This window comes from Larimichthys crocea, chromosome XV (genome assembly GCF_000972845.2).
Source record: "Larimichthys crocea isolate SSNF chromosome XV, L_crocea_2.0, whole genome shotgun sequence".
NCBI classification, from domain to species: Eukaryota; Metazoa; Chordata; class Actinopteri; family Sciaenidae; genus Larimichthys; species Larimichthys crocea.
The window spans coordinates 10,324,221-10,350,371 of NC_040025.1; the positions used below are offsets into that span (position 1 = coordinate 10,324,221).

Consider the following 26,151-nt stretch of genomic DNA (forward strand, 5'->3'; position numbering starts at 1 on the left):
TGCTCAAAATAAAGAATAATATTATACTTTAATGTCTCCTGTAGGGAAAATAACTTCCTGCCTTCCCCTGTCTAGCCTGGATCATGTTTACATGTGAATATCTTTGTAGATACAACTTTTTTTAAACTAAATACTGCTGCTTTATTCCTGTTGAGCTGACAGTTTATTAGTATTAGTGTTTGCCTGACGTATAACAATATGAATCAACCCACTCCATAAGTAGATATAAAAAAGGCTCATTCCAAAGTAGTTTCTAACATGATATATATAATACTACTTAAATAATTCTTAATTTTATTCAGTATTTTTCCTCTCCACTGTATATACCCACTATAGTCATACTGTATATATCTATATGTAGCATATGTACATAGACCTCCAAGTCTGTATGTTCTTTACTGTCAAACTGTTTTATCTGAATGCACTGCACTTTATGTAGCCCTTTTATACTTGTGTGTTGTAATGTGTGCACACTTTAATGTAGTCCTGTGTGTACTAGGTTTCATGTAGCACAGTGGTTCTTGGTGAAACACTGTCTTGTTTCACTGCATACTGTGTATATAGTTGAAATGACAATAAAACCCGGACTTGACTTGAAAACATAGTTATGCTTATCATATTCCATAGTTACACACTGGACCTTTAAGAAACAAATGCCTGCACTGTGAGCTATGAATTGCCTTTATGTAACCAAAAATCTATACTCAAATACATGTGTATGCAATAACAATAATTAGATTAGAATAGATTCAACTTCAGCTGTTGTCATTGCACAAAGTACAAACACTTAGACAACAAAATGCAGTAATGTACACATGTATAGGAATATATAAATAACAGTGCAGATATATATGTGAATATGTTACCAAGATATATACAGTATTAACAGTATGGACACAGTGAAATGAATACACTAAGATATATACAGCTTGTGAAGCAGCAGCAACATTTGAAGTTGAAGGTATAAACATAATTATAGGTGTAATTATACAGTGGCTAAGATATGTACAGTATGAACACTCCCCCAAAGTCAGCTGGGACCCTGTTGTGACCCTGATGAGGATAAGCGGTTACAGGAAATGGATGCATGGATGAATAAACAGTATGAACAACATGAAGTTCAAGTTCAAGTCAACTTTATTGTCAATGCTGCTATATGTACAGGACATACAGAGTAATGAAATTTCGTTTCCCTCTCATCCCGTGCAAACAGCATAAACATGACATATAAAATAAAAGTAAAAGATGTAAAAAAATATAAAATAAAAATATACAAATCTAAAAATATATACAAATATATAAAGACATCCGTGTGGCAATATGGCACAGTGTAATGTAAACAGAATTATCAGTATAAATACAAGTATATGTATGGCTATATGGCAGTATGGACAGAATTAACAGTATTTACAGTATACACAGTGAGGTATATCAAGAAAAGAAATATGTCACAGCTGGCTGTGCAGTGCAAAGTATTGCAAGTTTTTTAGAGTCTGTAAAGTGGCGGGTGCCATTTGGTGTGTGTTATACACATTATGTATAATGTGGGTGAAAATACATGTAATTAAACTACATTATATATAGAATAAACAGCTAGGTATGAATACACTATAAGTACTAATAAAAGCAATAAGTAACAGTAGTTTGGGCATTAGCTGCCGCTGTGCATCTGTGTCTCTCTATCTCTATCACAGGTTCCACTGCTACTGTAATCATTTTATCAGTCATTGTCATTTTTATCATTCATTGTAATTGTACAATATGTTTCCTGGGAGAGGGATCCCTCCTTTGTGGATCTTCCTGAGGTTTCTTCCACCTTTTTTCCCTGTTAAAATGTTTTTCCTCACTCGAACCGAGGGTCTAAGGACAGAGGGTGTCACTCCCTGTACAGATTGTAAAGCCCTCAGAGGCAAATGTACTTTGTGATATACACATAAAATTTTATTTTATTTTATTTGATTAGTGGTCTACAGGTGCAGTTCCCTGTTTTCTCCACTGGGGGCGCTGTGTGGTCGAGTCGGGGGTTTCCTCTGTGCAAAGATATTTCCTGCACAGGTGATAGATAACTGTAGGGCAGAATGTTTGAAAACACACCCAGGAGATTCGTCTTTTTATTTTATTTTATTTTTAACACAACACCAGCCTTATATTTGAATCTCGGGTGAAGTACACGAACAGTCCGGTAAAAGCGAAACAAACAAACACTTTTATCGGTGTGTGGCAGCAGTCGGCTGCAGACGGAGCTCCGCGGTGTGTGCGCGATCCTCAGCGCGGCGTCTCATCTTGGCGCCGCCCGTCAGATAAACAGACGTTTTTGTTTCTGCTCGTTCGCTCAAAAAAAAAAAATCTGAATTTTGTCAATTTTGAACAATAATCGAGATTATTCTTTAAATCTATCTCTGCTGACAGTGACGGACCGTGTCCTCCTTGTGGTTCAAGCCGGAGCTGAGCTTTGTTTTCCGGTCGTTAGTTACATAATGTGGCGGTTAAGCTGTTGCTAGCCGAGCAGCGAGTCTGGATCTGAAATATATTTATTATTTATTTATTTGTCATCTCAAACGTTTTGAACCATGGGAGTCAGCAGGGTTTACATCAGCATAGGGTACGCTACCTTCGGCACCCTGGTCGGACTTTCGGCTTTCCTGGTCTGGAACATCGCCTACAAACAGCCGTGGACGGCGGCTATGGGAGGCCTGTCAGGTACGTGAACGCACCTGTGGCGTTTACGGTCATGTTACATACACAGAGCTGGTGAGGGTGTTTGTGATACCACAGCGTTTAACTGTTAATCCTTTAAAAGCAGGCAAATAAAAATAAATAAATTAAAAGGCTCTTTAGTCTAATTTTAAACATTATTTGTTTGAATTATTGTTTTGTTTTTTGCCACTCATCTATATTATATCACAAACTATGTATTGGTGACACTAAACAACCTTTAAACCAGTTTATTATATCTTGATACTTACTGGCCAACACATATACTCAAGTACTAATATGTGTAACTCTGCATACTTGTACCTTATGCATATTTTGCACTTCAACTTCAACTTTATTTATTTCTATAGCACCTTTCATACAGAATTGTAGCCCAGAGTAAAAACAGAGCAAAGTAAAAACAGAAATAAATAAAAACTAACAGTTCTTAAGGCAACAGAGCAGATGCATGAAAAAAAGTCGGAGTAAAAAAGCTTAAAACTACAACAAAGAAACAAATAAGAAGTAAATAAAACCTATAGGGTACAAAGCATCATTTAAGAACAGCTGCAGTAAAAATAGATAAGGCCTGAATGAGCAGCAGAGATAAAAGTGACAGGGAGTGATCAGGACATAAAAACTCTGTTGTTGTTTTTTTAAAAATGTGTCTAATACTTTCCTGCACAAAACCGTACAGCTCTTTTCATTTTAAAAACACATCGTACACATGTTTATATCTGTGTCTACTAGTACTTTATTTTTTAATCATCTAAGCACCAAAAAAACAGAGACAGATTTCTAGTACCGACTCGAACATAAACCTGTGACTGATTTCTGATCTGAAATAACCTCTTATAGGCTGATATACGTTGTCATGCTCAGTGATGAAGTGATTGAAATGAAGGATGTTCAGGTTTTGTAGAAGGTGGATTATTTCATATGATCCTCCAGTTATTTTTAGGGACGTCACCATATTGATTTTTATATCAACACGAGCTTTCAATAGGCCCTTCTGCCATCTACTGACTCTTCTCACTATCGTAAGTTATTGTTATTTAAATGATTAAAATCTTTCACCTTCGTGTTACAGTAGATTTTTTTCAAAGAAGAAAATGTAAGTGGGAATAAATCCAGTGAACTTTGATAGTGTAACAGTGGCCGAGCCGTCAGTGCTGCACAAAATGTGTTTATATTAAATGTCAAATTGAATCATGCAGCTATTTTGATAAATTCTCTATGCTGTGACGGCTCAGGTTTTATAATGCACTCACTGAAAATGTGTGTGTCTCTTTCCACAGGAGTTCTGGCACTCTGGGCTCTCGTCACACACATCATGTACGTGCAGGACTACTGGCGCACTTGGCTCAAAGGCCTCAAGTTCTTCATCACCGTCGGCATCCTCTTCTGCGCTCTGGCAGTGGCCGCCTTCATCACCTTCCTAACTCTCGCCATCACACAGAAGCAATGTAAGTCCTCCGTCTGCTGCACCTGGTTCATAATAATTCATCATAATCAGATGATTTCCTAACGCATGTATTCATCACGCTGCCTTTTTCTGCCCCACAGCTCCCACTGACCCGAGGAGCCTCTACCTCTCCTGCGTGTGGAGCTTCCTGACTCTCAAATGGGCCTTCCTCTTGGCCTTGTACTCGTACAGATATCGCCAGGAGTTCGCAGACATAAGCATCCTCAGCGATTTCTAGTCTGGCTCTGATTTTTCTAGACCGTGATGGACTTTGAGGAGGTGGGGGGGGGGGTCTTAGGCTGCCAAGCAGGAGCTTTTGTTACAAAGAGGAAGGAAAAGCAGACCTGGCTAGATTTAAATAAATAAAAAAAGTCACCTGACTTCACCATATGGAGTTGTACTTGTTGCACTTGCTTAACAAGCTCTGTATTTGTATTGTAACCTCCTACTTTTATCATATTCCTGTAAGTAGTCATAAGTGTAAAACCTCTAAAGACCGGAACTGCTTTTGATCAAATTGCTCGAGGCTATTTATGAAGAGACGTGCAGGTGTTTTTGTTTTTTAAAAATCTTAAAACAGCTAATAACGAACAACAAAGGATCATGGAAATCCCCGTCGTCATAACCGGCTTTTTAATCCAGCGATAAGACGTTAAACTGAAAGTGAAATCCTCAGAACCAAAACTAAAACCTCCTACCTGAAGCCGCTCTTCTAATGCTAGGTCGACGGTGTTTGTTGGAGTGCTTGAATGTTTGTAGCCAAATTATTTTTTCATAGTTTCACAGTTTTGAACAACAGAATACTCGCAGTAGCTCGTAGACGGCCGCCGTGTCAGTGTCCGCAGAGTCGGCCTCTTAGCTCCCTTCGTCGTCTGTCGATGATTTTGAGAAATCACTTTTTAAACTTGACAGACTTTACTCTTCCCTTCGTGCTTTTCTGTTCATGTGAACTGAGGAAAAGGCATTCCTGTGGAATCTGTGCTTTTCATCTTTTGTTCCACCAGGGGGCGACTTGCTTTTTTCTTTTTTGTCTGTCTGTCTGTCTCCATTTGAAAAATTCTCACATTCCTGTCAGAAGAAAACACAAATGGATTTAACAAATGATTGCACTTTAGTCTTTGATATTGATGCCATTGTTTTGCACACGAATCCTGTTACAATGGGGGAAAAAAAAAAATCATGTTTTAGACCTTTGTCATCCCTATCGCACCCTTTTTAAATATCGAAATACACTATTTGTGTGTATCATTTATTTTACAGCTAGTATGATTTGTGTAAACCAACTTAAGATTGTTTGAATGTGGCTTATTTTCCAGCTGTCTACCTTTTACCATGAAACATGTTAAAATGTGTTTTTGTTGACGAGAGAATGAATGTGAGGATGTTACATGTATATAAAACTGAACCCATTAAAGTTGCATTTATTGTTAATTACATCATGTCGTCTCCTTGCTCTGTACTGCACACACAGCAGTGATTCGGTTCCCCGTGAGGTCGCGTGTGCTGGAGTTTTTCAAGCTTTTCTAAACTCCACCCAGAAGGTGTAAGGAGTCCTTTTTAGCGCAGGTTGATAAGTAATCAAACAAGTGGGCAGTACACACATCGGAAGCCAAATGACTGCAGACGTTGTGCTTCAACAATAAGGTACAGTGCTGTCTTTTCAGACTTTTAATGCAGATTGTTGACTGTGAGTGATTTAAATAATATATGCCATATTCTCCACAGGTGTCTTCTGTTAAATAGTCAAGAATCCTTTTGTAACTTCATCTTTATATTCAGTCTTTTCTTGAGATTTACCCCTCCTGCCTAAACTCTTCACAATCTGACAAGAAATTGGTCCAAATTAGATATATTTTCTTCTTTTTCTTCCGAAACATAGAATATTGGCATGACTTGTCGTATTTCTTCCACAGCTTGCAGGCTGTAGGTAGGATGCACACAGTGAACTTGAGCGTGTGCTAGTGTTTACCTGGTGTCGAGCAAATATTTTAGCAGTCCACCAACCTGTTGGCTGATCCTTCACCCTTCAAGGTTAGATTAGGAGCTTGCATGTAGATCCAATAAAAGTGCAATCCTACAGATCACCTTGTTTCTGCACATTATACTAAATCCATCTATTCGAGTCTTGCTTTTGTTTGAAATGTGCAAACCTGTTTTCCAGCAGTGGTTGAATGTCCCTAAATCCATTTCCTCAAGCACTGTGTTATTTATTTGAGTTAGCCTGACTTCATTAATGACTCATCTCAGGAAAATGTAGACTTACTGGAAAACATATCCTTTAGTTGGGGGTAAAATATTTGTCAGTTCATGTAATTCCTTAAATTGTATCTTGAGGACATTGCATGAGAGAGACTTTTCAATTGTTTTAATGTGTTTCAATATTCTATAGCCATGCACCAGGACCGCCCACGTTATGTGATTGACAGGCCGGCATATAACCTCCCAGATTTCGACAAAGACTTTGACAAGAAGAGTCGTCAATTCCCCGTCGGAGAGAAAGTCAAGAAACTCTTCAGGTGCAGAATTAACCACACAGTCAACATGAGCTACACGTCACAAACTACCTCTGACAAGCTTTGTGTTGTGATCAAATAGTGCACAGGCCCCCGTGGCTATGACTCAATACAAAGTAGAGCCGAGCTCTTCAAAGAGTTTTTCTTGTTTGTTTCTGTCAGATGCTCCGCGTCGAGACTGAAGGGCTTGTTATTCAGACATCTGCCTGTACTGAGCTGGCTCCCTAAGTACAAAGTGAAAGAAAACCTGCTGTGTGATGTCATCAGCGGGGTCAGCGCCGGCACCATTCAGGTTCCCCAAGGTCAGTCAATACTCTCCTCCCTCTGATGCGTCTGTGTTAACACACACAGACTGATGCTGGTCGCTGCAGCATCAGCTCGAGTACAGAACACAGTCTTTTTTTGTGTGTGTTGTTATTTATGTGACATTTCTAATAAGGTTTTTGTTCTTTCTAGGTATGGCATTTGCCCTCCTGGCAAGCCTCCCTGCTGTCAACGGCCTCTATTCCTCTTTCTTCCCCCTCATCCCGTATTTCTTCATGGGCACTGCTCACCAGATGGTCCCGGGTAAATCAGAGTGATTTATCTGCAGCGATTTTATACGATGACAGTGATAAGTTGCCAAAGCTGCACGGTGCAGATCAGCTGCACTCACTCAGCCTGACTCTGCCCAGTTTGCAGAACGGCAAAGAAAATAGATGTGACACTCCTTTTTTTTTTTTTTTATGTCTAGGTACGTTTGCTGTCCTCAGCATTATGGTTGGAATGGTGTGTCTTAGGCTGGCGCCAGAGAAGGACTTCATTTATTTCAACGCCACTAGTAATCAAACAGAAATGCACGAAGATCTGATGAATGAGGTTCGCCTGGGCATATCTGGAACCCTGGCCTGCCTCACTGCGATCATACAGGTACTCATAACACTGAGAGCTCTGTCTTTTAAAGCGACGTTTAAGAGGAATGTGAGAAAAATCTGAAACTGACACACTGAGAACTACTCACGTCTCCGCAGATCGGCCTTGGCTTCATGCAGTTCGGGTTTATAGCCATCTATCTGTCAGAATCCTTCGTCAGAGGGTTCATGACCGCTGCAGGATTACAGATCCTCATCTCGGTGCTCAAGTACATCTTTGGCATCAACGTGCCACCTTATAGTGGTCCACTGGCCGTTATATATGTAAGTGGCTCTCTCATACTGTGATTAAAAAAAACAACATTGAAAGACTTTGTTGGTATGGATTGCAATGAAATAAATGAATATTTGTCACAGACACTTGTAGACATTATAAGCGGCCTTCCTGATACTAACATAGCGTCGTTAGTGTTTGCTCTGGTCAGCGCCGTGGCTCTGTTTGTGGTGAAGGAGCTGAGTGCACGCTACCGCCACAAGCTGCCCTTCCCCATTCCTATAGAGATCATTGTTGTAAGTAGTTTGTCATTTCTTCTTTCATTTTGATATAAATGTTGCACAGATTTTTGGTGATCCATCCCTGTTTCTGTACTGCGCAGGTGGTGGTGGCCACAGCGATCTCAGGTCCTCTGGATCTTCCTGAGCTCTATCACATGGACAAAGTGGGAGAAATTTCTTTGGGGTAAAACATAGCACGCATCAGCGTACTTACAATCAATGGCCGCTTCACAAATTAAATATTAGATTTATTTCTTTGTCTCTATTTTCCAGTTTTCCCAAACCGATCCTGCCCACAGTCAGTCAGTGGGAAGACATGTTGAGCACAGCTTTCTCCCTGGCAATCGTGGGCTATGTCATCAACTTGGCCATGGGCAGGACTCTTGCAGCCAAGCATGGCTATGATGTGGATCCCAACCAGGTAGGAAAAAAGAAATGCAGATCTTTTACTTGTACAAAATATAAAATATAAGGAGTTTTATTATGTTTTTGTAAATAACACATGCATGTTTTGTTTTTGTTTTTTTTGGTACAGGAAATGTTGGCTCTTGGCTGCAGCAATTTCCTCGGGTCCTTCTTTAAGATCCACGTGATCTGCTGCGCCCTGTCTGTCACCCTGGCTGTGGACAATGCTGGTGGAACATCACAGGTGAGTGCGGTGTTACTCTACGAGGTCAAGTATTTGTGAAATGTCAGGGACTACAAGATGATAACAAACTGCTAACTGTTGCTGCCCTCTCGTAGTTTGCCAGTCTGTGCGTGATGCTGGTTGTGATGGTTACCATGCTTGCACTGGGAGCCTACCTGAATGACCTCCCAAAAGTAGGTGGACACAAGGAAAAATGAAGCAAAATATTGAAGCAAAGGTCAGATAAATATCACCCATACAATCTTGATTTCTTCCAGTCAGTGCTCGGAGCTTTGATCGCAGTCAACCTGAAGAACACTCTCCTGCAGCTCTCTGACCCTTATTACTTATGGAAAAAGAGCAAATTGGACTGTGTAAGTTAAAGCTTTGGATGCAATATTGCATTGTGTTTTTTTTTTAATCTTATTCTATTGTTCTTTCTCTTCCAGTGTGTGTGGGTTGTGTCATTTTTGGCCACGTTCTTTCTCAGCTTGCCGTATGGAGTTGCTGTCGGAGTGGGCTTCTCCATCCTGGTCGTGATATTCAAGACACAATTGTGAGTAAACTCCATGTGGCGCGCTCTATTTTTGAGCCCTGAGACAATGCGACAAAGTGTAAACTGTATATAAATGTATTACTCATTTTTAATAATGTGTTTCTCACAGTCGTAACGGTTCGGCAATGGATCAGATCGTGGCTACAGATATCTACAAAAACCCGAAGGTGTACAGTAAGGTATGACAACAAGATAATTTTGTTGTTACACATAATGTAAGCGGAACTTCGTCTCATTTTTTCTGTAATAACTTCACAGGTCAAGTCAGTAACAGGTGTGAAAATAGTGAACTACTGCTCGCCTCTCTATTTTGCAAATGCTGAAATCTTTCGGCAGAGGGTCATCAAAAAGGTACAGTGAAAAAACAAAACAAGCCTCTTTCTGCTGTCACTCAAGGTTAAGTCAGGTTCAAACGAATGTGTTCATGTGGTTCATATGAGTGTTTACATAGTCATGTTTGTGTCTAGACCGGGCTGGACCCTGGCAAACTTATCCTGGCCAGGCGGAAATTCTTAGAGAAAGAACAGAAGGGAAAAGCGAAAGAGGAGAAGGAGGACAAGAAGACAAGAAGGAGGAAACCGAGCTCTTTGGTTACCATGAAGGCTCAGGTGGGATTAAGATATGACACACACACACACAGGCAGCTCAAGGCTAGAAACACATACAAAACCCTTTCGTGATTCCACTCTCAATATTTCCCCGCTCAGTTCAACATTTTTTGAAAAAAACAAAACAACCCGTGACCCTGTCTGTATACCTTTCTCTGTGTATTTCTTCTGAATCCAGACCATATCTCAGCTTGAGCTGCAAAATGACTTTGATATGAACGATGGCAGTGCCAACAAACCTGAACCTCCCACCAGCTATGTCAATGACATTGAGCTGGGCGAGCAGGCACCTGACCAAGAGCCACCCAGTCCCTCCGCTGTCACACTGGAGTCCCAGCCCATGCCCTTCCACACCCTCATCCTTGACTTGGCAGGGGTCTGCTTCATAGACCTGATGGGCATCAAAGTACTGACAAAGGTTAGATGCTTGTTTTGTAGTACTACTATGTCCACTCGTAAAACAAGTGGTTCCACATAGGTTTTATATTTACGGTGCATGGCATCCTAAAAGGTTCAATAAGAAGCATTTTCCAAGCTTATCAGAGAAAAAATTCTCATGAAATTAAAGACGTGTGAGATTTCGCACCATCAAGTGGTGTAGTTGCTGATTGCAACAGGCTATACAGTGGTCCCTCGTTTATCGTGGGGGATACGTTCTAAAAATAACCCGCAATAAACGAAATCCGCGAAGTAAGTTTTACAATTATTATACATGTTTTAAGGCCGTAAAACCCCTAACCACACACTTTTATACACTTTTCTCAGACAGGCATTAACATTTTCTCACATTTCTCTCTTATTTAAACACTCTTCAAAGTTCAAACTTTCGCAGATTTAACAAAAATAAGTACAATAATGTATTAGTAAATGCAAAAAAGCATGCAAAATTACACACAAAAAAATCAAAACAAAAAACAGCGAGTCCGCGAAAAGTGAACCGCGTTATAGCGAGGGACGACTGTAATTTCATTTTCATTTATATCTAACCGTTAACCTTAACTGACATTCAAGTTAACTCATACAAGCGGAACTCGACATTTCAATTCCAGATGTTGAACTCTTCGTACTAAAGGAACAGCGACGGTTAAAGTGCAAGAGAAATGTCTAAATAAAAAGAGAGCTACTAACCTGGATTTGGCAAATGTGGGTTACTACAGACCGCCTCGGGCACTCTGCTGTAGCTTTCCTCTCCAGTAGCTGCAAGTCAAAAAATTTCTCTACAAATCTGATAGTGAAATGTAAATTTGGGAGTTTAAACCTTGGTGTTCCTGACTGAAGAGAAGATTTAAGTGCGTGGGTGTATACAATCATGATTATTCCAGCATGTCCGTGAACAGTCTTCTTTCCGTTTTTTCCTCTCTCCCCACACAGATGAACTCAAGCTACTCGACACTGGGCATTAAACTATATCTGGCTAATGTTCAAGGTAAAAATCCTGATTCACTTGTTGGCTCCACTGAAAAGTTTGGCATGGCAACAGAGACTTAGTTATTAATTCATCATTAAGTACGTGAGGTCTGGTAGAAAGAGGTTAGTCTACCTGTCACACTAAAAAAGTGTGTTTTTTTCTTGGTAAATAGTATATCCATTTAATTTCTCCATCAACACAAGGCCAAAATCACTTTCACTGTGTTCAAGCCCTTGTGTGTTATGTGTTTGTCTTGACGTCTGCAGCCCAGGTATACGAGGAACTGGAGGCTGGGGGAGCTTTTGATGACGGTAGTATCGCCCGCGGTAATCTCTTCCTTTCTGTCCACGATGCCGTCCTGTTTGCTCAGCAGACTGCCGGAGAGAGGCGAGTCTCCCTAAAGGTAGGCCCCTCACTGTATAAAATAACCTTATCTCACAAATCCTTTTCCCAACAGCACATACAAACACCTGCTGTTCAAAGGTTCTAAGGTTAGAGGTATAGAGGGAGATTAAGAAGAGCAGAAAAAGCAAGATTCACGTTCAAAGTAAGGAATTCCTCTTTTAGCCTCGGCTTTTGTCGCCTTATCTGGTTCAACAAGGGTAAACAGAAATATCACAAAGGTTTCTGTGAGACATTAAGTGCCACGGCAAACAGAGTTTGAAGTTACACCAAGGTCACGCTGCATATTATATGCTGTGTGATTTTGTCTTCTCTTACAGCCCGATAAGCACAGGCAACTTTTTGTTTGAGTATCAGACTTGACAGAGGAAATTAAACCACAGCTGATGCGGATAACAACGTTAGAAAACTGAACAATGCTCGACTGTAGCTCCTCTTTCCAGTCGCAGCAAGTAGAAAGAACTCCTGGAACAAAGTTAAAAAACTGGTGGATGCTCCAACTGACTTCAGCGTGGATGTAAACAATAAAGTCTCTCCTATATGACCCAAAAGTGTCTGTGTACATGCCTGCTTGACTTTAACTGTGTGCATTCATTTTGTTGGCTGCAGGCAGAGAAAGCGAAACAGGACCTTGGCTTTAATATTAAAGAGGATCTGGAGCTGGTACGCACTAGTTTGCCCATACAAACTTATATAAAATGACAACTACCCCCGCTTTTATTCTATGACTAAGAATAGTTTTACTTTCACAGGAAATGTTTTGAGCACTGACTGCTGCAGCGAGGACGAGCCGGAGATACAAACAATGATCTTCAACGTCACTGTAATTCGTGGGGATTTATTGTTGCCGAATTACATTTTGTGCTTGATCTTGTATCTTTTTTTTTTTGCTGACTATCAATTATCTAAATAAAAAAATGTTTTACTTTGTGTGTTCGGGGCACAGTAAATCAGTACTTCCCTCTGCTGACAGGTGCTGGTGTACCAGCACAAAAGACCCCAATAACAAGCGAGCGCTGAGCAGATAATGAGGGGAACTCGGGAAGGCTCGGTTTCCCTCCACCCCTCGCAGTAACTGTGGAGCGAACCTGCTGACTGTGCAGTCACATAAGAAGTGGTCTTGTAATTAACTGAGAGTCTGCATGACCACAGCTGTGAGCCACAACCAGCTGTGAGGAGTCTGGCTAGGTCCCCGTGGAGACAAGACACTGAGAAAGGCTAAACACAAATGAAAGGAAGGATACGTGGAATCAGCGGTTTCACGACTTTGTTGTCTTGCAAACTCTATTAAGGACCACGGTTTCCATCTTTTTTACCAAGAATAAAGCTTCAACAAGCAAAATAACACTTCTAATTGTTGCCAGTTGCACCAGTAGAGTGCCTGTAACAAAGAGAAATAAGTGGGCCAACTGACTCGTGTTTGTGGAGCAGGTGCTCTAAAGTTGCCTGTGGTGTCTAGCCTAGCAGCGGGCTGACGGTGGTGTTGGTATGCGTGTGTGATGCATGAATGGATTTATGAAGCTATTAAGAAATCATCCTAAGGTATTCTGGCACACATCTGCTCCTCTGCTCTCCTTCCTCTCTGCAAGCAAATTGGCACCACAAGTGATTACAAGGTTTCTATGGCCATCAGCTTTAATTTGGAGCTCTGGGAAAGTCTCTCATCACTTAATGGTGTGTGTGTGTGTGTGTGTGTGTGTGTGTGTTCAGTTTCATCACCTGCAGCTCATCCTTCTCTTTCTTTTCCCCCCTCTCGTTGTTCTCAGACTGTCAGTAGAAGCCCCTTTGCTTGGGCCTGATTTAATTCATTTGAATTAGGGAAATATTCAGACTGAAAGACTTAGTCTGACCATCGTTTGACACGTAGTTATGAGACATCATGCCACTGATTGTCTTTTCACATATCACGTCCTAATTACGCACAAACATAAGCGCTTGTGTCCCAGTTGCACACTACGTATACGAAGTTTAAGCGGGTGTTGAGTATGTAGTGTGTTTATACTTGGCAAAGTCACCAAGAAATACTAGAAACACTTCATTTTTGAGTGTTGATGTACTCTATAGTTCCACAACGTTCCACTAGAAAACTGGAGGACCTTCTCATAGCTGCAAAATAAATAAATAAAATAAAAAAATAGAACCAATTGTTGATTGTAGAAGGACAGAAACATCTTGAAGAGGAGGACATGATGCTCTGTCTCTGAGACTGTCCATCAGAGCAGAATAGCACATTTAGTGTATGATAAGTTGTTGAGTTGTGACAATAGAGTATGTATGGAATGGGGGACACATGTTGCTGTCTGTCTCTGTCCATTATTTCAGTGGTTACCGGGCAGGATCAGTCAAGGTGAAGCACTTTTGTACTTTTCACAGATCCACTCAACTCCCTTAACACCTTTTAACTCACACAGGGAATACACCTGTCAGTGGCAGACAACCCTTTGTTACCCAACACTCTCCTTTCCCTCACTACATTTAAAGTTATGGCGTTTTACTTTGATTATTTTTTCATTCATCTCCATCTTGATATCGTTCTTTATAATTACCCCTTATCAGCAAAGCTATAGGTAGAAAAACACCCCCCATCCTTTCAGGAGGTCAAATGATTACATTGAATCATGAAAATGCGTCTAGCTAGATCCGTTTTTCAAATGAGATATTGTTATAATGGACCGGCTTCTCAATCGCTGTAATTGCAAGTTCATATAAAAATTAATTTTACACCCTTTGCACATTCATTGACCATGATGGTTTAATTAACGAGGTCCCTTTTTAGAAATTTGAGACTGAGAGATTTATGTATTAAATTTGTTTACACGCCCGGTGGTTTCGTACTATTGAGACTAATTGCATTGTGTCAGAGGGTATCTCCTCGTTGAGTCATGGGACCTTGTCATTTAGCACTTGCCTGCTTTCATAAAGAACCGTCCCCTGAGAGAATATTCAGCTCTGACCTTTCAGAATCAATATTTAAATTCGGAGCACTTTAATAAAGGAGCCAAGGAGTCACATTTTTATGAAAAGACTGCTGTTTTAATGGTGTGTGGGCATGTAAGAGCCATCTAAGGGAATGAGGATGATTGAGCAACCAAAAGCACCTCTGGAAATTAAAATAATGTCTGCATGACATTGATCAAGCGACAGCAGTTGGTGTTTTGCATATGCATTTTACAGACCTATGTTTGGGGATCTATTCTGCTTCATTAACAAACCAGTCTGCAGCCAGGGATCATAAATCTTGATTGTACAATGTCAGCAAATTGTCTTTGGACAGGGTTTGTTTACAAAGTTGCTGAAGGCAGATCTGACCACTGCTCGCTGGTTTTAATTAATGTCGCGTATTGTCTCATTCCAGTAGTTCAACAGCAATCAAACGCACCAACAATAGAACATTCTCCGGTAATTAATTAAGGCATGGAATTATTGAGTCTGTTAATTATTTATAGCTAGATTAAGCCACAACCCCACGTCTGGTGAAAAATAAAGCTCAACCTGCTCAGCCATTTTTGTTTTTTCTCTTTAGCAACTTGTAGATGTAATGAGTTCTTTCATTTCACAGTGCCGTCATTGCATTAAAAGCAATCACTGTGTTCAGAATTTGGAAAGGAGTTGACCTTTATGGGATGATTAAAACACTACAGTTTGAAATCGAGTCTGCAGGAAAAAGCCTCGAGATGTCTTACATTTTTAATTTTTTGTGGGGAATGAAGGAAGGGATTTATTCAATTAAAGCTGGAACGGGAAGATAAACAAATTTGACCTTCCTTCAGAACATGCCATCAAAACAAACGATAGATTTGCAGCTGTCACGTTGGACAGATATGCAAATGCGTGTCATCAGTGAGGTGTTTTATCATCCCATCGACTCATTAAGCAGAGCGGCAGGTACTGTTTGCTCTCCTGTCTCCTTATTAGATAAAAACCGCAGTGTGATGACTTCAGATACTAGATCCTTACTGAGCCGTTCAGTATCAGCGGGGAAATTAGACAAGACAATGCAAAACAACGCAGTGTGGTGCAACGCTAAGGGAACTCATTAGAACGCTACAGCATGGGAGGAAGCCGCATGATGCTTTTGCAACATGTCATCGGGGGTGTTGTGAGTGTTATTACACATCATAATTTCATAATTTGATTGAGCTTGTGCACGATTGCTTCATTAATTTTGAGACTGTTGTGTGATAAACTCATATAAATGAGCAAAACCAGAGCTCGTGATCTGCAGCAGCTTTAAGTCGCCCATGTTGTGAATGAATTATCATTTCGAGGGTTGATTTCTCTTCGGTGGACCGGTGTTTAATCCACATTGACCTTGACAGGATGTCAATGAAGCTGTGAATGTTTGCTTCTAACCACAGCAACCCTGCACGTGAACATGTTTTTGTACGAGACGTGGGTTGTTTGAAGTGATGATTGAGAGACTTATGCACAGTAAGAGTAGAGGACTCCAAGAACCATCCACTTTACTTCAGTTCCATCTTTACACCACGACATGCTGCATTAACGTCGAGCTTGAAGAACTGAACTGTCATGAGTGCGGCTCAGCTGACACTTGAAACAGACTTTAGAGACAAAGACGTGAGTGTCTACAAATGTCTGTCAGACAGAGCGGGCTGAGACCATTAACCACACAGGCATTAGTGAAATTACCCCCCCTGCTTTAACTGCATAATATATCAGAATCATTAACACAAACATTTGCAAATTGGCTTTCCTGCGAGCTCTACATAAAAACACTCCATACAGTTCCCCGCATAACACTCATTAACCTCAGAACACAAAGCCTACAAGCAGAAAATAAAGGAATAAAATCAAATGGCTTTCAATTTCAGTGTTTTCCAAACTAAAACTGCAGTTCAGACCGGTTTGTTCTGCTCCTCTTTTTTCGTCTGGTGTCCCATGGGCATCCATCTGTCTTTGGTGCAGAGGAAACACACCTGTCTGAAGCTCAGAGGAGAAATCTCTTGCTTTTATCTCAATAAACAGACAAGCCAGACAGCCATTATCCAGAGCCCTTTGCTGCTTTTGTTTACCTCTCTATCCTGACTCACCTGCCATCAGGGGAATTTAACTGTGGTGATTTATTCACTCTTTCTAAATTAGAGCTGAATTAAATTCATCCTCTGGATCCATGAAGACTGACAGGAAGCCTAGATTGAGAATAGTGTGTCGTGATATTAAACTTATAGGGACGGCAGATATCATAAAACATAATATTGTCTTTAACTCCTTCTTCCGATTTTAAAGTCGTCTGCTTTATTTATTTATTTATTTGGCCTTTTATGCCTTTATTGATAGTACAGCTGAAGATAGACAGGGCAGAGAGAGGGGGAGTGACATGCAGTAAATTAGCCGTCCAATGCGGGATTCGAACCGGGGCCAACTGCACCGAGGACTATAGCCTCCACACACGGGGCGGCCGCTTAACCCACTACACTACCGACCGCCCCGCCTGCTTTATTTTGTGGTATTTTTGCTTGATGCCATGCAGCAGAGACATCCAGATGTCCTGTCGCTGTCACGTTTTCACATTTCGTAAGGAGGATTTGCCGTACACACACAGCTTAGGCTGTTTAACATGTTTGTAATTATGAAGCATTTTCTCTTCATGGTGACAACAGCACTGCTCGGTGATTCATTTGTGCCATGCTCTCGAAAACAGCTGTCTAACTGCGACACATGATGACTATCTCACCTCTTTCCTAACACTTAACGACTGCAAATCTTCATGTGGTAACTGCTTTTGCACAGCTGCTCTTAAGAGGCGAAGCAGACCGAATACTTTTACTGCTCTCTGTGTGCATCACTGTGATAAAACAATATAAAACATTGTTTTCTGCTATTACAGAAAGCAGCAGGTTTATTACTTTATTAAAATTGCTCATAAGCAGAGATATTTAAAACTACAATTCAATTGTTGGCTGTCTGTTGTAATGACCTCTCATGAGCACAGGATGGCACTGTGGCTTTATGTGTAAACCCACAGAGCAGCTCTTTGTCTGATCAGCAGTAAAAACTTTGAAGAAGTCTCAGATTCCCTCCCGAAGGAAACCATGAAAGACAAAGTTGCGAAAGCCGGAGCCGAGGCGATTAAAAAAAAAAAGTATGACTGTAAAAGAGCTGGTGTTGTGATCTTGTTTCCTGTGATCCATATATATTGAGCAAAGGGAGAGTGATGGTTGAGTGGGGACTGCAGCACCTCAGATGAATGAAGATGCAAAATGGAGGGAGGGGGGGAGTTAAAGCCTTTAGTGACACTAAGCACACCCCAGAGGCCCCCCAGTGCAGAACGCTCCGCCTCAGCACATCAAGGACACATCCCCTCCGTCTGAGCGTCCCCTTGGCATGCATCACATCCCGTCCATCTACATTTTCATCCAGACAAACACTTGATTCCTTATGCCGTGCTTGAGCCAACGACAAGAGACAGATGTGCCCTCCTCGGAGAATCCAGTTTGATAAGCTCCTGCTCCACAAACTATTAAATAACCCCGAGAAAGCACCGGGGTAAAATAAGAAAAAGCCCTATTTTACATGAGAATGGATATGCCTGGAGACCGTACCCTCACACACGTTAGCCTCGCCTTGGCTGTAAATGTCAATTTCATGTCAGATCCTTTCTCTATTCATCCATGACGTCTGTGATTGCTTCATCCCTTTGCATGAGAATGGCTTGAAATGAACATTGGCCTATTCCGGTGCTCATCTACAGGGCTCTGTAAATGAAATGCATCTGAAAGGACCGTCAGACAATCACATGATCAGGCTGTGCTTTGCAGAGTATGAAATTGTGCACCGCGCCGTATATTTCTAAACTTATGCGGCGTGCCTCGACGGGCTCGCCGTGCTTATGGTTTCCTTTATCCTACTAAGAGCAGTTTTCCTGGTGGGACCTTGGCTATGCTAAGAAGTGTCACAACCATGATGCAGGCCCCATGTGGCATTCTGTTTCTGTGAGTCATTCAGGCATACGGTACTCTGGCTTTCCTCTCCACTGGTTACAGAAATACAGGTGAGCCCACAGCAGGTGAACCTGTCATAGTCAGCACCTGCAGGATCCTAACAGCCAGCAGGGGAAAACTGAAGGACGGAGGAAGTTTTGTCGTCAAGAGTTCTGCTGTGCCACCTGGGAAGCTTAGTGATGAAGGTGAAACACAGTGTTGTCCTAAAGACACATGGTGAGGAAGACAAACTGCTACAAAATGTCATCATGATGTGTTATTGGCTCTGTGAGATGTGCACCGTGCATTGATTTATGCACTAGATTATAAAGACAAAAGGAGCATTTAGTAAAATAATAACACTATAGAAGATCATGCAGTGTGCGTTAGATCATTTAGGTCATTATTTAGGTGATTAAGTCAAGACGGCCTTTTGGCCTTTTAGTGCTTTGCTCGTACAATTCTGCCCGGCACTAGAATTTGTTTAAATGTTGATTTATGAACTAATTGTCTGTAATTGCCGCTTAGTGCCACTGTTAATCCAAGCTGTCTGCCTCCTGAAGCACATTACGCCAGATTTGTATAATGAAGTAATTAGTTCAATTACGAAGAAGAAAGTAGGGATAGCGTAAAGAAGTAGGAAGAAGAAGCTTGGAAGTACTCCCGCGCCATGAGCGTGTTTCCCGTCTCGCTGTTATGAAACAAACTCAGCAGAGTATATGAAAATACCCTCGCTGTGTGCAAATGATTTCCCTTAATTAAGGCTTACACGTGTCAACAAAGTTAATTTGAATCTTCTAATGCGAACATTTGTGCTCAGATGCAACTTTCTGGACCTACTTCGCGGCGGCATCTCACATATCGAGTTATTTCAGCTTGCTAACAATCCTCAAATACTTCACACGTTCAAAAAAAATGGAAAAATATAGCTCTGTGTTTTCTATTTGGCTTCTGTCGCCCGCCAGAAGCTGCCATCACAACCAAGAGTGCTCCATTGTCTGCTAGTATTGTCATTGTTATTAGTCTTTTGGATTGCCTGTGGAGGTATCGGCAGGCTCCGGGGGAAGCAGGCGCCAGGCTGGATAATTAGTTGTTCTTCGATGCCAGACGGGCACATTGCCGTCACTTGGAGGGGAAATGGAAAGTGGCATCACTATCACAGTAACACCGGAACAACCTTTGGTGTGAGGGCTGGGTTCCAGCGCATCTGTCACACCACTAGTCATCTACCCACTGGCAAGACAATAATGCTTACCAGTCTAGGAATACACAGCATGGATAATTACTTTATCTGAAACGGAATTATTCTTGTCATATTTGTCATAATTAGTTGTGGTGTGGGGGCATCGATGGTGAGTTTCTGTATTAGTTGTGCCAATCATTGTAGACAAAGAGATTGGAAGATTTCGGCATCTTCCATCAAATGGAGACATCTGAAAAACAAATGATGTACATTGTCTTTATTTGTGCACGTATTAAATGTTGGTACTGAACAATTTAAACCCCTAAGCTGCTTCTTCCAGCGTTACAAAGTTGCTGCCGGAGCTGCTGGTGACCCTTTGGTGACGCCACCCTTTGGTTTGGTTCCATGGGAGATGCGGACGGCGACGAGAAGTATAGAGACGCCCACGAGCAAGGTACCTCCAAAACCCAGCAGGAGGCCATACAAGAGTGGCAGAGCCACATCCAAAGGTCCCTTCTGGTACTGCGGAACAGGAGCCCGCTCCACAATCAGATCCAGGTCACGCCACGTCAAATCCCTTACTAACACACACACACACACACACACACACACACACACACACACAAAAAGGACAGACACATTTACAATCTCAAAGGACTGTGGGAGCATTTTTGTCAAGTTGTTACTTGAATCAAGCACCGGGGAGGACAAAAAAAAAAAAAAAAAAAAAAAAAGAAAATGGACAGGTGATAATTACATTTTTGAATTTCTAGGTATCCTGGGAAATACTCCTCATATAGTGAGAGTGTTGATGTTGAGAAATAATGAGTTGGAAGCATGCCCACGGCCACCAAATCTAATCCGGCATCTCATCTAAACACTTAATAGATTCAGGGTTCAGTGAAACATTATATCATTTGTCATTCAGACAGTCTCCAGAGGGATAACCCAAAAAATCTCCTCTTGACATCAATAGCCAAAGATATTTGGGGGCTCAGACTTGGCCACACACGTTAACATTTGGCTCTTCATCACGTAATTCTGTTTTAGAGCGTAACAAACAACTAATGTGACTCCTTCATGCTTTAGGAGGAATTACCGTTTCTTCTTCTGGCCCTCTGGTTCTCACGCCGTTGGTCCTTTGTGTGTGATTTCATCAGTGGGATGTTTAAGGAGTTGACGTATTTGTGATAGTCTTCAACAAAGCGTTTCAGGCTCAGGGCTTTGTCCTGGTTGATGTTTTTCCCGACTTCTATGAAAAACAAAAGCACAGAGCCAATTTAAAACTGTTTCTCTGTCACTCTGAGTGATAAACTTGTATGCATTGCATCCTATAAAAGACTTGTCATTCGAATTTAATAGTTGTTTTCTTGCCCCGAACATAATTAGTTCTGGCAGGAGAGCAACTGTTGTCCTTCGGTTCGGAATAAAACTAAATGAACCGCTCAAGTTTCCACGTACGAGTAGATCTCCTCAGAACCGCAATCAAGTGCGCGATAATTGCTGCATTCTGCATCCACACACTTTCTCATCAAAGCCCCCCCCTCATCCTCGCTGTGTCTTATAACTCATCTCTTCCCATCCTCTCCTTGTCTTTTTTTTTTTTTTACTCCAAAGCTGCTGATGAAAGGAGCAGATGGTTTGTTCTGTGGCTGGTGTCAGCTCCACTGAGTCCTCTGTCAGATCATTTACACCTCCTTCTATCCAACGCCACTCGGCTGTGGAGTTGTGTGTGTGTGTGTACACTGGACTGCAACACATGCCAGAGACTGGCAGCGTGCAAAATATGCCACTTTTGAAGTTCCAATTAAAACCAATCTCAAAGTAATGAAGCAATTACGCGCTGTTGTTAAAGTCTTAGGGAGGCCTTCTTGACCGAAATAAACCAATTTTTGAAAATACACCAGCATGTACCCAGATGAGGCTTTGTTCCAATTTCCTTTTGTCAAGGGACACGCTGAGATGTCTGCCCATGACATTTGCCGCTATCAACAACACTGTACCGCCCATAAAAAGCAAGTCTTTTAATTTGAAGCCCATTACATTAGTAGCTCCACACAGAATTACTCTATTTAGAAGAGATTGGTGCTACAAAGGGGGCACGCGTTGTTTCTGTTTCCATTCCTTTCTCACCAATTGCGATGTCTGTTCTGCCGATGTGCTGCAAGGCACGAGAAAGCCTGTCGTAGTAGGTCTGCTCTCCGTACCTCAGCAGCCAGTCTGTCAGGGCCGTCCGGCACTGGGCTTCACTATCTAGTAAACACAAAACATATGGCCTTCAGACAGTCGGCCTGCTGTCAGAAACTTCCCAAGCTGATCTGGACATGTGAAAACAGACACGTCTAATTTCTTAGCTTAAAGCTGCAGTATGGTAGAAATAGTGATTCCTCCTGCTTAACTGCCTGTGAAGGTCCTGTACCAAAGTGATTGAAGTAATCAGAAAGAAAACCACTGTTCTCTTTGTGCTCAGAAATGAATGAGGCTCTGACACTTCAGTCTAAAATAGAAAAATCAAGAGCTTATCTTCCAAAGTTGCAACTTTTTTAGTAAAAGTTTCTTTTTTTGTTGAACTGAGCTGATGTGACGGGAGAGTAGCACCAAGAGGAAATGTTCTAACTTTTGAAAGATACCCTCCCAAATTTTGTCAATGACTTTTGAGGCCTTATGAACATTAGTATGCATTTCTGAACAGAACTGTGGGTTTTGTTAGTCACATGGAAATTAAGAAGGGATCTCTTCATGGGCCCAGTGTCGACAGGAGGAATCATTACAGCAATGGTGGAAGAAATATTCATATCCTTTGCTTAAGTAAGTGCTAATACCACACTCTGCACTTCAAAATCTCATAAAGTCCAGGTATATATGTATCATCAGCAAAGTGTTCCTGCTTTGTGATAATCCATTTTCCAGCTAATCCAGAATCAAAGTCACCAAATTTGGAGATGGACATGGCTTCCACTGCACAGGGAGGGCATGAAAAACTCTAATAATATAATATATGTAAAGTTATTAGTTAGTAAGGCTGTGTGACAAATGTAGTGGAGTTTAAAGTACATCATTTTCTTCCGAGATGAAGTGAGTAGAAGGACAAAGTTGCAAGAAAGTACCTTGAATTTGTACTTGGTTACATTCTACCACAGTTATAGTGACTAATAAGAGTTATATGCTGCAAGTATTGTTTCAGTGAACCTAGCCTTTCATGCATTATGTTAGACATCTATGATCCCTATGGACTGGAGTGCCTCAGGTTTCAGGTGAGATATGCTTCAGTTGATGATGAGCCTGACTAACCTGCAGCAGAGGAGGTGTCCCTCTTGCCTCGACGCTTGAGATTCAGTTGATTTCTTTCTGGCGAGAGGCGCTCAAGGTGCTGAAAGATGTTCTCCTCTGGGTGTGAGAGGGCGAGCAGGAGGTCCTCGCACTCGCTGGATGTCAGCAACTCCACTAAACGCTCCAGCTGGTGGACGCCGATGTCTTCTGCCACTATTAACACACGGCACCACTCACAATAAGCGATGAAGGCATGACCGTACAGTAAATTCCAGTTAACCAAGCATGATGCTGACACTACAACAACATCTCTGCAAGCGTGCCCCGTGCTTTCAATTAACAAGTGCTGCTTGTGTGGCGTGAAACTGTAAGATTACTCTGCCCAGCTGCAGAGAACAGAAACTGAGTAATCAACATTTCACAACAGAGAACAGAGCAATCAGCAAATTTAGTCTCACTGTGAGTTTCTTTTTCTTTTTTTTTCAGTTGAATTCTCACATGCTGGATGCTGATGTAACTGCACCTGCTGTAGGAACATCTGCTCACCTGTGTCCTCCCCCAGTGTTGAGCTCACAAGTAGAAAGACAAAGAACGGACAGCATTTCCAGTGTTGCATGTTGACCGACGTATTATAGACTCAATACATGCTGCTAACAACGTGTGACGTTTATTTTCAAAAACTGACAAATGATCTAGAATCGGTTCAAATTTTCAAACAGTGTATGAGTAGCATTCTTGTTTTTTTGGAACAGCCAATCACCGGGTAAAACACATCCATGCCATCAAGAATAGGTTTATGAATGGGCTATGAAAAGCATCAGAACATTTGGCAACATTTACCGGAGGACTGCAACAATTATTTCCCGAGTAGACTAATCAACCGATTTTCTGAGTAATTTGTTTGCTTATAAAATGTCCAAAATATTTCCACCTGCTTATTAAGTCTATAAATTCAATTCATTCAAATTATACTGGAGGTAATCAAAATGTCCATTGATTAATCTTGACAATTTACCTCATATTATAGGCAGTTTTAATAAAATGTGACGATAAAACCTTGTTATATTGATGAAATGGCATGCAAATATATATTAGTCAGTGTGCGTGTGACAGTTTTAGGTAATAATAATATATTCATACGCTGTTGCATCCTCTTAGTATCTCAGCTTGCACATTGTCTCCACTCCTACCTCTTGACTCTAGGACTACGTCTCCAACTATTGTGTTGTCTGAGCGAGAGAAAAAAAGCACCACACACTTAAAAGCCAAGTTAAGTAACTGAAAATACAATTTGAGGCCATCTGGGAGAAAATCCATCCCATCTCTTTGAGACTCAGGGGGTGCATTTATATTTATATGAGTGCAACCACATAACCACAGGCCAGAACGATGTTGCTTGGCTCTGTGGTATTATTATTATTATTTCACATTCCAAAAAGCCTCCAAAGGAGATTGATTGTCAGGAGCCAAAAACAAAACAGACCCGGGCAGTGAAGGGGGCGTGCTCTCAAACCTCTGGATGCAACGCTCTGTTTTGTTTAAAATTCTATTGAACTTTATGGCTTTGTACAGACTGGTCTGGTAAAAAAAACAAACCCTGCAGTTACCTTTATAGAAACTACAAAGCATATATGGAATATGTATCACTGGCACTACAAAGAGGTTAATGCATGTGTTGTGGAGTAGAAGATGATGTTGTAACATTGAGATATGAAAAAAAAAACAGCAAAGATTATTATGTTTGCCTTTCATGTGCATTACTGGAGAGTGGTTTAGATGCATCTCTCTAGCAGGGAGAAACACGTTTAATGACATTATTGTGTGGGCTACAGTGAGGGCATGTTTTAAATTGTTAATAAGCTTCATTTGCCAAACAGTAAAGGTTGTTTGTGTGGGCTGAGTTTCAAATTCTCCATGTTGGCTAATGAAAAAGAAAAAAAAAAAAATCATGCTCTGGGGCTGAGAACCACAGAAAGTTGGGTGTGGGTGGTATAATGGCTCCGTAATGATTTTAGATGTTGAACTTGGAGGAATGAAAAAGAAACACTGGGCACAAGGTCGGCACATTTATTCAGTTGCTCAGTACAGTATCTTATTGATGAAAATACGTGCACAATATAGTTGCAGGAAAAATACATACAAAATATCACAGCACCAGCATGTGTCACACAAACAAAACAAAACAAAAAGTTTCCAACATTCAAAATGGAAAAAGTTTCTTATTTGACCTTTGCCTTCTGGCGTTGAGACCGTGAAGCCGTATGCCCATGTCTCTTACACTTCACACCACTGAAATCTGGTTTAAACACAGATACAGACTCCGGTGGAATGAAGGATAGAACACATGGAATATTCCTGCAGAAAGTGTCTGAAATACATAGACAGAAAACAAACACAGCCTCGTTCGTTCGGATATGATACTGATTCATCACAATTTTCCGTGAAGTCACGCACCAAAATAAATGTGTTTATTGCAGGAACACTAGAGTGCTAACTCTGGAGTACTTAAGCTTTGCTCTCGATGTTAAGCTTCAGGATGGAGGCCGACCCTGGCACCTGGTGCGGAGCAGGCGATTGGGGCTTGTGTGATTTATGAGGAAGCCTCCGAGGTTGAGGGGGTGGCATTGAGTGCGAAAAAAAAGGAAACTGGATGTTGGCCTCTCCCTTTTCTTGAGTTTAAGTTTGAGCCTGAGCCTGAGCGAGACCAGGCCTGCCCTGCTCTGTGGCTCCAGGCTGCTGTTGAAATCCTGGGCTCTGGCACGTTATCACAGGCCTGAACCCAATGACTGTTTAGTCATCAGTGATGCAACCCCGCCGCAGCACTCCTTGAGCCCACCACGGCCAGGCCTTGCTATCTGTCCACCTCAAAGTCACACTCCTAGGGAAACAATCAACTCAACACACCTGAATCTTTCGGATACTTTCCCCTCTTTTATTGCACTTAGACTTGATGCTTTTTCACGCAGCTGCCATCCTCCTACGCACCCAAAAAAATCTCTGTTGGTCCTGCTGAAACTTAAAAACAAATGCTGCATCCAAACACATAATTTCTCCAGGTGACCTTATCAGCTTAATAA

The 26,151-nt window shown here is 41.4% G+C and overlaps 3 protein-coding genes across 4 annotated transcripts; 2 read left to right on the forward strand and 1 right to left on the reverse strand.

Moving 5' to 3' along the window:
- The first annotated feature begins 2,152 nt into the window (after positions 1–2,152).
- slc48a1a (solute carrier family 48 member 1a) lies at positions 2,153–5,593 on the forward strand. Its single transcript, XM_019273788.2, has 3 exons — positions 2,153–2,700; positions 3,993–4,160; positions 4,261–5,593. The coding sequence occupies exons 1-3, from the start codon at positions 2,571–2,573 to the stop codon at positions 4,395–4,397; spliced, it is 435 nt and encodes a 144-aa protein (XP_019129333.1). The 5' UTR covers positions 2,153–2,570; the 3' UTR covers positions 4,398–5,593.
- A 61-nt stretch (positions 5,594–5,654) lies between these two features.
- On the forward strand, positions 5,655–13,864 carry LOC104919894 (solute carrier family 26 member 9). The gene is made up of 21 exons (XM_019273787.2): positions 5,655–5,803; positions 6,549–6,675; positions 6,835–6,974; positions 7,129–7,239; positions 7,406–7,581; positions 7,683–7,847; positions 7,941–8,093; positions 8,180–8,262; positions 8,352–8,499; positions 8,614–8,727; positions 8,823–8,900; positions 8,985–9,080; positions 9,156–9,262; positions 9,372–9,441; positions 9,521–9,613; positions 9,730–9,870; positions 10,049–10,288; positions 11,242–11,296; positions 11,545–11,681; positions 12,290–12,343; positions 12,433–13,864. The coding sequence occupies exons 2-21, from the start codon at positions 6,551–6,553 to the stop codon at positions 12,442–12,444; spliced, it is 2,298 nt and encodes a 765-aa protein (XP_019129332.1). The 5' UTR covers positions 5,655–5,803; positions 6,549–6,550; the 3' UTR covers positions 12,445–13,864.
- A 6,202-nt stretch (positions 13,865–20,066) lies between these two features.
- tmdd1 (transmembrane and death domain 1) lies at positions 20,067–23,751 on the reverse strand. 2 transcript variants are annotated; one of them, XR_003463798.1, is made up of 5 exons: positions 23,598–23,709; positions 23,096–23,287; positions 21,938–22,057; positions 20,904–21,056; positions 20,067–20,385 (listed from the first exon to the last, which is right to left on the reverse strand). XR_003463798.1 is itself a non-coding variant. In XM_010732011.3 (5 exons), exons 1-5 carry the CDS (start codon positions 23,688–23,690, stop codon positions 20,147–20,149), a joined length of 774 nt encoding a protein of 257 aa, XP_010730313.2. In that variant the 5' UTR covers positions 23,691–23,751; the 3' UTR covers positions 20,067–20,146. The 2 variants fall into 2 exon arrangements, 1 of the variants encoding a protein (XP_010730313.2); XM_010732011.3 differs by having other exon boundaries at positions 23,621–23,751.
- Positions 23,752–26,151: the final 2,400 nt, after the last annotated feature.

Coding starts and splice junctions, on each gene's coding strand:
- tmdd1 (XM_010732011.3), bottom strand. CDS start 23,690: ATGCAACACTGGAAATGCTGTCCGTTCTTTGTCTTTCTACTTGTGAGC. Junction 23,288..23,620: donor AACACTGGGGGAGGACACAG/GTGAGCAGATGT, acceptor GTGTGTTAATAG/TGGCAGAAGACATCGGCGTC. Junction 21,057..21,937: donor CAGAACAGACATCGCAATTG/GTGAGAAAGGAA, acceptor TGTTTTTCATAG/AAGTCGGGAAAAACATCAAC.
- LOC104919894 (XM_019273787.2), top strand. CDS start 6,551: ATGCACCAGGACCGCCCACGTTATGTGATTGACAGGCCGGCATATAAC. Junction 8,094..8,179: donor TTCCTATAGAGATCATTGTT/GTAAGTAGTTTG, acceptor TGTACTGCGCAG/GTGGTGGTGGCCACAGCGAT. Junction 11,297..11,544: donor ATATCTGGCTAATGTTCAAG/GTAAAAATCCTG, acceptor TGACGTCTGCAG/CCCAGGTATACGAGGAACTG.
- slc48a1a (XM_019273788.2), top strand. CDS start 2,571: ATGGGAGTCAGCAGGGTTTACATCAGCATAGGGTACGCTACCTTCGGC. Junction 2,701..3,992: donor GGCTATGGGAGGCCTGTCAG/GTACGTGAACGC, acceptor CTCTTTCCACAG/GAGTTCTGGCACTCTGGGCT. Junction 4,161..4,260: donor CGCCATCACACAGAAGCAAT/GTAAGTCCTCCG, acceptor TCTGCCCCACAG/CTCCCACTGACCCGAGGAGC.